The sequence below is a fragment of the Parasteatoda tepidariorum genome, chromosome 6 (assembly GCF_982258835.1).
Source record: "Parasteatoda tepidariorum strain Cologne lab strain chromosome 6, Ptep-v5.0, whole genome shotgun sequence".
Lineage (NCBI taxonomy): Eukaryota > Metazoa > Arthropoda > Arachnida > Araneae > Theridiidae > Parasteatoda > Parasteatoda tepidariorum.
In genome coordinates this window covers 65,885,746-65,898,794 of record NC_141760.1, presented here as the reverse complement: position 1 = coordinate 65,898,794, position 13,049 = coordinate 65,885,746, and the positions used below count along the sequence as shown (strand labels likewise).

Below are 13,049 nucleotides of genomic sequence, written 5' to 3'. Positions count from 1 at the left end.
TTTCGTATAGAATTTCCCAAATTGTTTCATTACCTGAAGATCAAACGCTTAAAAAATGTACTTAATATTGATAAGGAAAATAGGACAGAAAATTTTTCTGAAAAATTGCAATAAAAATTAATAGAATTTAAAAGTGCAGAATTTTAAGTTGGTAGATATCGCAAATTGATATTTACACACTGTTTTCATATTTCAAATTGATAACTCAAAACATATCCCAGTAGATTTTTTTAATGAAATATTTTAAGCATTATAAAAATAAAAAATACAAATATCTTTACTAATTTTATTTATTTATTGTACAAAGATACTGTAATCAACTTCTTGTAGCTGCATTGGGTATGAATTTTTACTTAATAAATAATTTCATACTTAAATAAACTTTTTCTTAAGTATGAAGCTATAATGAATGAAAGAAGTCAAAATTACTACTGGTCATATGAACAATTTCAAACTTTATTCAATAAAATAGTTGTCACAGTTTTCCATTTTTCTGAAATTTCAGCAGACAGACATCACATTTTTGATAAGACTTCAACTTAAATACACTTCACCTAAATTAATAATCTCAAATAAATGTATTAATAAGCATACAAACAATAGTTTTAGATACAAATATAAATAAGAATTTTGCACAAAAGGATTCTTTCCTTCATACAACGGTTTTAAAAATTATTACTTAGTGGTAGCTTCTTCAAACATGGGAATTATATTCAAATACATACCAGGATTGGTAAACTCTTGTCAGGCTAGAAAAAACTGATTATGTAAATCTACCCAATGCAAGAAACTGTCATTTACAAGAAACATCTAATTTAAAAATGGAAGTTTAATATAATTCACTCAATAATTTTATATGAAAATCTATTTTATTAACTTTTAATGTTATATTTTACATGCTTAAAGAAACTAGTTCAGAAGAAAAGAAAAAAATATTAAATTTCGATTGGGTTTTCAAAAGAAAAAAAAATTAAATCAGTAAAAAAAAAAAACATTCACAAATGAAGTGCCATTGAAAATAAAACAAAAATTCAGAATAATATTTGCCATTCATTTAAAGCCTACTCATAATTTTAATTAGGTATTCACAACTCTAAAATATTACTTATAGGATAGGCTTAATAGTAAATTTTTCAAACTTTATTAAAACAATATATTTAAAAAAAAAAACTTGAAACATGTGTCTTAGCATTTTATAGTATTTTGTTTCAAACAGAACATTAAATTTATCAACTTTAGTTTGCTTAATCAAGTAGAGTAGACTTAAAAATAGAAAGACATTTAAGGAAATACATTTACCTAAATATTGTTCTGAACTTAATTGCCTAAATAATTAGACAAATTATGAAAATAATTCATTGTTCTTGCGTTATTGCAGAAATTCTTAACTGCAATTTTTATTGTTTACACAAGTGAAAGTTAATGTGGTTTAGAGAATTTCATTGCATAGATTTTCCACTTTAAATAAATTACCAGCCTATGAAAAAAAAAGTTTCACATACATAAGCAAGTATAAACCTTAATAACTATATTTGAAATTGACGAAACTCTCCTCTGAAAAATTGCGAAATCATAGCTGACAACACGGATAGGAAAAAAATCCAGTAGATTTCACGAAATAATATAAATTTCATAACTGTTGCAGAATGTACTAAATAATTGACACAAAAGGGAATTTTAAAGATTTTTCTAGTTATCAAAATATAAAAATTGCAATATTTTCCAGTTAAAATTGCTGTCATACTTAAAATTCTATGTGTTATGTTTACTCATAATTTTGAATATTAATAGGCATTTAATTAATCAAATATATTTAAAAGATTCTATTAATATAATATATTTAAAAAGAAAATTTTGAATAAATTGAGCATTTTAGAAGAAAAAAAGTTTTGACCCGATTTCTGACGATGAGGTTTGTTTCATTATGAATTAGTAATACTTATGCAAATGTGCTTACTGACATCTGTTCTGATAGATGTCCCAATAACTAGCTTTTACACAATTAAAAACATTCATAAAACGCAATTGTTATAACTTTCATCCCATAACTAAAGCTCATTACACAAAAATGGTACCATACAAAAAGGCTATATAAGAGTTTATACATAGGCTGTGAAATTAATACATAACTTAAACAGCAGACAATAAGAGCATGCATATGTTTGATACATTATACCTGCTTTTTTCATTTCATACACAAAATTAATTTTACTTTTAACAAACTGTACTTTAACCCTACAATTAAGAACTTAAATTATCATCAATGACTTGATCATTTAATCATGTGCAATTTCAAAAACAGTACTTAAATTTTTATAAATTAGAAACAATAACCTTACTCCCAAACTGCAGATTAAATATTGTATAATTACGAAAAATCAGAACTTTGGATTATATTTCATGATATGAATATATGCACACAACTAACAAAAGGAGAATAATGAAAACTCCAAATACTTATAAATATATCCACATAAATGTCAAATTATAAATAATTGATAATATAAATATATAATATTTCTAGAAGATAAGCTGATTTTATATGCATTACAGACAACTTTCATATCATTAAAGATCAAAATTAAACTAAAAATATTTTGATTAAACTGCAATGTTTTACTCAAAAAAGGGAACTTACCAGTTTCAGGAGTCTGTAAAAATGGAACGTAATTTTTATTGTTGTCATCAATGCAAAATTAATAGCAGTAAGAGGTAAAAAATACAGCTAATGTAATAATAAGTTTTTTTAGAACAATCTTAAACTTATAAGTACTTGAAAATGCTAATGAACGACTTAACCTAGAAAGTAATTAACATCTAGTTAAGTTTGCAAATAAGCTTTAGTTGTTATACCGAGCTTGGAGAAACAATAAAAAGATAACCATTTTAAAAACATCTATATAGAAAGTTTAATAAACTATCTAAATAGGCAGTTCTCTAGCTACTGTTTCACCAAGTTTATCTTCTCCACAATCAGACAACTGTATCATGAACCACTAGAGAAAAAAAGTAACATTAAAAATACTATGCATTAAAGTATTACTATGTCAAAAAGGATAAACTTCTCACACAGACAAAAAATACTCATCTATCAATTTTGAAATATTTAAAGATGATTTGAAGATTTAAAATACTTGTTACTTTAATCACCACTTCTTCTTAATACAGCTATCCTAAAAAATGCAACCTTCATATTTCAACATTCCTTATTATAAACTAGCCATTATATAAATTTTAGCATCGTTCCTTAATTTTAATGACAAACAGTACAACACACAAGCATTTCTCTCTGTATAAGTTCATTTATTATTATACATAAATAACAGACTATATAATTTCCAAAAATTTATGCAAGCTCATTTTTTATATATTACCGCTGATTTATCTATAACATTCTTAATGATCAAAACATTTATATTTTAAACAGAATAAATTTTCCAATATGAAAGAATTATAAAATTCATTCTCAATGGAAAATAACACGTGAAAGATGTTTACGTTTTATAGAACGTAATATATTAACATTCATGCAATGTTTTAAAATTTAATTAGTTAAAAATAAATGTATAAAACTAACATATTAATAATTTTTACTTACCACAACAAATTAGATTTCTATTCCATGCAGTAAAATTTCGGCACGTGAAATTAACAAGCCATCACAACAAACATGTACACGAACACTGGCGATGTGGCGATTTAACAGATAGAAAAAGTCGCCACAATGATTGAAAAAAGTAACCCATTTTTCGTTGCCACCGGAAAGATAGGACCTTCACTTCCTCTTGCGGGTTCCTCTTATCTATGAAACTCGTTGCCATAGGTAGAGAGTTTTGCTCTGCCCCAACTTTAGCCCATTTCAGTTGCGATACCTTTCTTGCAACTTTATTTTATCGCCAGAAGATGACAGTATGATAACTGTTTTTGTAACTAGTAACCGTAACATTGAATGTTTATTTACAATTTATTGCATAAGCTAAGTGTGAAATTTGAAGTATAAATGCGTTTTATCTATCTTCTTTCAATTAGTAAAGCATGATCAGTTTATAAATATTAACATAAGTAATATACATAATATAAATTACCCTAAAAACATTTATTTTTATGGCAAGTTGATTAATTTGAATGTAAACCAAAGATTGCAAACATGGTGAGTCAACTTTTATTATATCAAAATTTGTTTTGTATGTCTTTACTAAAAGTTTTATATTATCTATATTTTTGGTCAGTTTTGTGTCTTTTCTAAATAAACTACTGCGTAGTACTAGATCTGATTTCTCGGGGAGAGATATTTGTGGTTTTCCCAGGGGAAGACTGCAAGTTATACCTTTTGATATTTTCTCTTTCTTTTTTTTATTATTTTTTTAAGTTTCTCTCTTGCAACTGCCTTGAAGTCTTTAAAACTAGGCGATTATTTCAGCTTACATACTGGTGCGGAAATCTTCCTGTATTATTCGTTATGAACTTAATTAGATAAATTTATTTTGAAAGCAGAACCCTTTGTGATGTTCATGGGCCATGTCTAAGAATTTTAGATCCGAGTTTTTTTAAATTTGAAACTCAAGTTTGATATTTTGTTTTTTAACACAAAGAAGATATTAAAAACATAAGAGAAAGATAACTGTACCGGACTCTGCGGCAGAATAATTGCCAAGTCTTGGTCTGCATGAAACTAAAAAAAAAAACATCACATAAGGGGGCCAACTTGAAAGGTATCATGCCTAGCCACACCTGGGCAAACCTCTAAATGTTTTTTTATTAAATGCTTTTGGTGGTTGTAGTTGACACAATATATTTTCATTTGGAAATATCCCCAACATTAGATTCTGTCATGTGTTTTTTAGTTTCCCTTGTGTCGCTGCTTGTAAGTTGCCAAAACTTGGCAATTATTCTGCTGCAGATCAAGATGTGAAAGGCTTCCTTGTTAGTAAAAAATTATGTGTGTAAATATTATATTGTATGTGATGTATGTATGTTTTGTATTAATTGTGGCTATGACAGATTATATTTGTTCTAAGACATTGGCAGTTTCACGTTGGAAAATCTATGTGTATTGCCCTTGTCACATTGTTGACAGTTGCAATATTTAATATTATTTTTAATTTATTATATATTTTGATATTTTGAAGGAATATTTACATATAGTGATCTACGTTAATATAATCGTCAAGTCTCGGTCACTATCAGACGGGTCCATAAGAAACTATAAAAGTCATGACAGAAGATAATCGACTCAAAGGATATAATTCCTAGCTACCACTGGACAAATGTCTATTTTTTAAAAATACATTTGGCACCTTGGCAATTTTAGTTGGCACAACAAATAACAATACAGAAATAGCTCCTGACTGAACATCCATCCATTATTATTGTAGCTTTGCATCATGCATAAACTCTTACTTACAATATTTTTTTTTTCTCTCACTTTTTCATTTTGTCAACTTTTCAGTTTATGTTTACTGACTTAATTTTCTACTGTTCACCTTTTCCGTTCCTTGTGCTGCAACATTTAAGCAACTTTTAATTTATCGGTAGTTGGAAAAAGTGATTTTTTTTTGTTGTTAGCTACAACTACAACTACCTAATTACAAATTTAGTAGCAACAAATACAACTATTTTGTTTGTAATATAGTTATAACAAGCTATTTTTGAAATGCAGCCTTTGCTTAACTAGTTTTGGGCCGCAAATTTTAAACGAGGAATCTGTAGTTCAGTGTAACATCAATTTTAATATCAAAATGTTCAATTAATATTTTTCATTTGGTTATTGTATATGATTGACTATATTTGTATAATTTTACTTGCAATTATTGTTATATGACAACCTTTTTCTATTAATGCTTCTGTTTCTTATCATACGATTGAAATAAAGATGTGTTATTCTTTTTTATGATATTTATACTTTTTTTATTTTAGTCCTCTGGTGCAATAATTGCTGGAGTTGCTTTAGCAGCTGCTGGTTATACTGGTAATTCTTTTATATAAAATATATTTTTTTAATAAATTATGATTATACAGTTAACTTTTAGCTTTTTCCAAATTTGAAGATTATAGTATTATTTAATCAATTTATATAAGTAACATTTAAGTAAATCCAACCAAATCTATTTCATAGATATACTTTCAGATTTTAAAGGTTCATTTTTCTGGTTGGTCCCTATTAATATAAATTCTAAAAAACCAGATGCATATAGTATAAGAAATCAAGTACTATGTAAACCATATCATCAACAGAACATTAATTCATATTTAGTTCAAGTTCTGAGAATTGGAATTATCCTCTAACATTCCTATGAAGTTCAACTCTCTATATTAAATATGAACAATCAATGAAGGCATATTGCTTAGAAATGATCAGGAATGCAATGATGGAAATCTTCAAATGACTTCTTCCATTGTCGATAAACAGTTGTCAGTCATCAAGAGAGCAAATTTCCCATGTTCCATAAGAAAAGAAAATACTAATGCGCCGGGAAAGATTTACTGTGAAAGATGCAGCAACATTTCAGCTACTCCCCAACATAATAACCACCGAAATTGTCATACTCTTGAATAAGTGTTGTAGTCTATCAGCATGAAGTCTGCCACTTGGGAATGCTTGCACATCTTTGTTTATGTGTCAGTGATGCTCGAAATGGAATTTCTTCAGGGGAAAAAAGTAGAAATCACCGAGAACAAGACTGTAGGGTGGAAAGTCAAACTCATCCCAGAGATACTTCTACTGTAGATTTTTGTCAAATTCCTTGCATTGAGCAACACAACACCAGATCTGGCAATCACCGGTTTCTTTTTCTGAATAGTGTAGCAAAAATTCTTAGTGTTTTGCAGTAAAATTCTGTGTTCACTACGGCTCCCCTTGGCTAGTAAATTGTCTTTTCTGTTCAAGAAGATTATGCACATCAATATTTGTTTAGATATAGTCTTCCTGAATGTGATCTGGAAGAGAGCTTCTCTGTGACAGCAATACATCAACTGTTGCTTACTTCCTGGGGTGGAGCAATTCATACCTCATCACTGTTCAGACAGCTGTGAAATGCTGGCTCCATTCCCAGACCACAGACTATGTATGATACTAGACTACAAAAAGTGTATTCCATGGTATCATAAGTGTTATGATTCCCGTGGTTCTTAGGATGGGAAGTAGTGTAAATATTGCTGTATGTTTTGCAGTAAAACTTTCTGGGTTATTATGTTTCATTTCTTTTTACTGGCTATAAAATACATTATTTCCAGATGATCCTCCTCTATTTTGGTTTGTGGGGCACTTTTTTCATTTAGAAAGTTAGATTATTGCTTAATTATAAAGGAGAAGTTGTTCTATGTGTTTATGAAGGGAGAGGGAGCAGATAAAATCAAGCTTGTTTTAGCTAGTTGAAGTGAGACTTGTTATAACCATACTCATCTGAATTCCTTCTACTAATGAAAATCATTAACACTAGACTAGATAATATATGCTATTAATGCTTGTGTTGTCAAAATTATTACTCTGCTTTTTTAAGAAAATTGTTCAAATTTATTTTTATTTTGGTTGATGTGAATATGAACCCATCAAAATTTCTCTAACAATAAACACTAGATAAATTTTTTTCTAAATATTTCAGATCATAATGCATTAATCAATTTAATGCAAACATTTGTTGATGAATTGTCATTACACTTATTCTAGTATTACTAATCTGATTTTATAACAGGTAGATACATTGCCAGGAATTCCAAACTATGGGCAGAAGCTTTAGAAAAACAAATGAAAGCATTTCCAACATCATCTGTAAGTATAAATAAATATATAATTTTGTCTTTGTCATAGTCAATAAGCTTGAATACATAAATTGTGTCTAAAATGATCTTTTAAATTTTTAGTTTTTTCATATTTGCATTTTCAGTTTGTTTATTGTTAAGTTGCATTTTCAAGGGTGGGTAGAAGTATTAATAGAAATATTTTATTTTGATTAATTCATTTAAATATTTTTTGTTAAATTATTTAATCAAAATATTTTTAGTGATCTTTCTTTTTGAGGCCTTAAAGGAAATTAAATATTTAAACTATTTAGATTAGAAATAAAGGTAACTTTGGTTAGTTGAAAATTTTATATTTCATTATCTACATCTAATTATCTTTTATCATTATTATCTATCCACATATACGTTATTTCTTTTTATCATTATTTTAGACATTTGCAAATAGTAAATACTATAAAGGAGGATTTGATCCAAAGATGTCGCGCAGGGAAGCAGGTTTAATTTTAGGTGTAAGGTGAGTTAGTCAAAAGTTTTAAAATTTATTTTTAAACGGTTGTATCTTGATAAGTATTGTATTTAAACTCTATTCAAATATATTTAAATATTTTTTAGAGTTAGTGAGTCTTTATTTTTTTAGTTGTTGTATTTATTTTTCAATGATAGAAATATCGCACGCTGGCAAGAAAAGTGACACAAGTCAAAAAACAGCAATTTTGAGGTTATGTCAAAAAAAAAAAAAAAAAAAAACATAAAATGTGTACAAAGTGCCCCATCAAGCTCAAAAAGTATCTCCTCTCTGGATTGTGCTAGTTCAGAATAAGTTGATTTTTCTCAAATGCTGTTATTTGACCTGTGTCACTTTTCTTGTCGGGGTGCAATATCTTAGATAAAAAATTAATTTAATGTGCTACTTTTTTCTTGTAAAGTTAAAATTATTTAATGTTGACTTTTAAATACATATTGAAAAAGCAAAACAATTTTTAAAAATATTCTCTGTAATGAAGGATAATTTTAATATTTGACATTATGATTTATAAATTAAAATTTAATTTTCCTTCACCTACATTATAATTTATTTTAGAATCTATTGACTTATAACTCATGGTTTATGAAATGATGTGTGCAAAAAATATACAAGTAAAAAAAAAAGTAAAAAAGTATAGGAAATTCTCTGTGAGGTTCAATATAGAAGTAATTTTTGCTTGGCAAACAAGATTAAATACAATCTCTAGTATGCCAGTATAGGATTTAGTTACACTTCATATGGTTTAAAAATACTCTTCTACTGACAAGAATAATAATTAATAAATAATTCTATGTATAATGAAAATCCATTTTTCTTTAAATTAAGCATACAATCAGCATTTTTATTAAAATAACCTTTATAATAAGTCAAAAATATAAATTATAATTCAAAAAGTATAAATTTTTCAACTTGAGCTAAAAATGAACAATAAAAAACCTTCTGTGTGGTATTTCATTTAAGTGCACTCTGTAATGTGTTTATACAATTATTATTTCAGAGGATTACTTTCCCTAGGAATAAAAAAGAGTAGGGTGCTTCCTTACTGAAAGGGCACTCACTTACCACCGTTAACATTTAACAAATTGTCTAATATTAAATAATTTTTAAATTACCCTCTTATACTATTTTATGTGTATGTTTACCATAGAAATTCTCATTCATTATCAAAATAACAGAAAAATTTGAAACTTTTGAAAAATAATTAAAGACAATCTTGGTGTATAAATTTGTTTTCAAAAAATGCAAACTAGAAAGAAAAAAAAGGATTAATTGATGAACAACTTGAAAGATTTTTTTTATGTTTTAAACTGAAAATTATGAGAAAATAAACATTTAAAGTTGCTGTTAATTAAATGAAAGGTATTTATTAAAAAAAAAAAAATAACGGTAAAATTTAAAATCACTAAAATACTCATAAATAACCCTCCCCCCCCCCAAATTAAAGATGTGAATATCTCTGGCGAATTTTAACTATATAGCTGGATAGCATAATAGGAATGCCACTAAAATTAAGGAATGAAAATAAAAATATAATAGACATGTTACAAAATTAAGGAACGGAAATAAAAATTAAATAATTATCGATAACTAAATAAATCTGAAATGGACTTATGATTAAAATAGGTGGTTAAAAAGACAACCTTTTCATGAAAAAATAACATAAAAAGGCAGTGTTCTTAAAGGATAGCGACATATTTTTACAAAAAGGGTGCATTTATAGGAATCAAAGGTCAGGCGGTAATTTAAAAAAAAAAAAAATAGTTTCATTTACTTGATAGTATGCATTATTGGTTGCAGATTGTGGCATTATTTTTAATAGTTTATTGTCACTGGCATAACATTTATCTTGTATCATACAATTATTTGTTTCATTAACTTGATAGTATGCATTATTGGTTGCAGATTGTGGCATTATTTTTAATAGTTTATTGTCACTGGCATAACATTTATCTTGTATCATACAATTATTTGTTTCATTAACTTTTTACTATACGACAGTCATTACAATAAAAATTTTATTATAGCCCTGCTGCAAGTAAAGTTAAAATAAAAGAAGCTCATAAGAGAATCATGTTATTGAATCATCCTGATAGAGGTATGTTTAGTTTTTTTAATTTATACATTCCCTCTTTTTTTGATAAGAAAATGGGAAACTATATTATCGAACCTGTTTCTAGTTAGCATTCAATTTTTACATATTATAAAAGTTTCATTATGAATATTTCAATTTCATTACACCAATTTAACAATATTTTTAACTTGGGATTCCACATTTTCCATGTTACTCAAATTAGGAAAGGTGTATAACAGTTAAGATTTAAACAAGTTTTTCATATATCTCTACACATAAATAATTTAATATTACAATTGTTATATAAAGTATTAAGAAGTTTCTTTTTTTAATAATGAGGTTCAAAATTTTTTTGATAAACATATTCAGAAGCTTGATTCTGGTTAAATTTTAAACAATAATAGATGTTTTATTAAAAGCTTTTTTTTATCTTATTAATTCATTGCTCTAATATTCAATGTCAATTGTTGTCCAAATAAAAATATTTGTCTTTTATATTAACAAAAATAAATAATCATGATCTTTTTTGCTTATTAGATAAGAATTTTTGACAGTTAACTTTAATATGCCAGGTATAGCAGCAGCAACAAAAAAAAAAAAAATTTTTTTTTTCACCATCATGTCTTCATTCTTTCACATCATTTTATTTTGATCTGAGCATTAATTTCATTTCGTCAAATTTTTTTTCTAATAGGAAGTTAAAAGTGTTTTATAATGTACTTTATTTGTATGAACAATTAAGAATGAAACAAACCTGCAAAATTAGAAGAAATTGGAGAGTTCTGAGTATTTTAAACCATCTTGCAGAATTAATATTAACAAAACACGTTATGAAACGTTAATATAACGTTATGAAATAAAAATTTTCACACATATTAAACATCACTTAGTGTAATTACTGTAAAAATTTCATGAATTTTAATAAAAAGAACAGTTCTATCAATAAAGATGTATGAATCTCTGTGAATAAAGTTGTGTTAATTGGTGAGCACTTCTTTCTTACTAAAGCTTTTATGAGGCCATACTACTTAGTGTAAGAAAATTAAAAATTTTAATTTAAATATCGTAGTTATACAATCCCACAAAAAATTTTAAAAAATAAATTATTAGTAAAATTTTAATTGTTATTATTTGCAAGGAAATCCCCATTTTAAAAGAACTTACAAAAAATTTTACAACTGCCTTAAGTGGGTCATATGGAAAGATCTCCTATTTTTACAATCTTCTTTTTTTGTAAGAGTATTTATTTTTTAAAAGCTGCAGCCTTTAGAATTTATTTTTTAGCTATGTATTTATAAAAATTATATAATAAGAATTTTGTATTTATGCAATTATAGTGAGGACAATGAAATTTAATTTAAAATTTGAGCATTTTATTATTATTGTATTATATCCTTCCTATCCTATGCATATTAAGATATTATGTCCTTCCTAAATAATTCTTAAAATCATGCAATTATTTGTATTTGTGGATACAATAAAAGTTGAACTAATGTCTTAGTCTTATTTAATTGAGAATATCTTAAATTTTTATCACCTTGAGTTGATCATAATACAGAATTAAAAATCATTATAAATTTCAAATATAAATAAATGCATGCATTCAATTATTTTAATGAAAGTAAGTAAAATAGTTTATATTTTAATTACAGTTAGGAATATTTATTTTAAACTCTTCATAATTCTATTATTTATTTCTTTGCAGGTGGTTCACCTTATTTAGCTGCTAAAATAAATGAAGCAAAAGATTTATTAGATAAAAACACATAATATTTTATGTGCCCATGTAGTTTTATTCAATTAAATGTTATGTTTTGATTTATTTTCGTGTTTATATTTTAAGTATCAATTACACTTTGTTGGTTTAAATATTTCTATTTTATTTTAGTCTAAATAACCATGATTTACTGATTCTGAGCATCAAGTTAATAAAAAAGTAATAAATTCAGTATCAGTTTAATGAAGCAACAGGGTTTTTATGGTGAACATTAATTCTTTACATTTGTCATAATTCATTTAACTAATAAAATAAATTTAAAGTTCTTTTTTTTTTTTTTAAAGTTTACAAGGTCTGATTATTAATAATCAAGATCATCAAGCTATAGTACCTCAAGTTTTATTAATCTTTCTTTTACCAATTCAATTTAGAACTTGCACTCATAGGTATTCGCTTTGCTTGACTGGGATTCCTCTATGTGTTGAATTTTAACTATGAAGTTCAGTATAATGAAATCACTGATTATTCGGTTCTGCCTGAGAAAATCTCCAGCACCATTCTATTTGATTCTTATATAAAATGCCTTCATGATTCCTAACATGATTTTCACTTCTGCCATCACCTACTGTTTTCTGGGGAAGTCAATCCTTTTGTTTTATCATGTTTTGATTACTTTATGGCCATTAATTTAGAAGGAGAAAGGATTATATAAACAGTTAGGAGAGGGAGATTCTACTGGGTCTTCCTTTTTAAATTGTGAAAAAATCATTAAAATAAATCATTCTTGTCCTCAGGATTATTTTGTTTATGTTAACTTATTTCCTATAGATTCTAGCTGCCCTTTTCCTTCGAAAAAAAAAAACAACAACTCCTAATTATAAATTTTTTTAGAGACAACATATTCTGATACTAAAATAAGTTTAATATTATCAATCAAACTAACTTTAGTCCCCATGAATCTGCAAAGAAAATTTAATAAGAAAAAAGAACTTAAC

General features: G+C 26.4%; 1 protein-coding gene and 1 long non-coding RNA gene across 2 annotated transcripts; one reads left to right on the top strand and one right to left on the bottom strand.

The window, feature by feature from the left end:
* Positions 1 to 467: 467 nt before the first annotated feature.
* On the bottom strand, positions 468 to 3,703 carry LOC147808087 (uncharacterized). Its single transcript, XR_015434711.1, has 3 exons — positions 3,599 to 3,703; positions 2,639 to 2,651; positions 468 to 554 (listed from the first exon to the last, which is right to left on the bottom strand). It is a non-coding gene; the product is annotated as an uncharacterized LOC147808087 (long non-coding RNA).
* Positions 3,704 to 3,929: 226 nt separating this feature from the next.
* On the top strand, positions 3,930 to 12,159 carry LOC107445251 (mitochondrial import inner membrane translocase subunit TIM14). Its single transcript, XM_087165972.1, has 6 exons — positions 3,930 to 4,150; positions 5,917 to 5,968; positions 7,692 to 7,768; positions 8,172 to 8,254; positions 10,291 to 10,361; positions 12,043 to 12,159. The coding sequence occupies exons 1-6, from the start codon at positions 4,148 to 4,150 to the stop codon at positions 12,105 to 12,107; spliced, it is 351 nt and encodes a 116-aa protein (XP_087022098.1). The 5' UTR covers positions 3,930 to 4,147; the 3' UTR covers positions 12,108 to 12,159.
* The last annotated feature ends 890 nt before the right edge of the window (positions 12,160 to 13,049 follow it).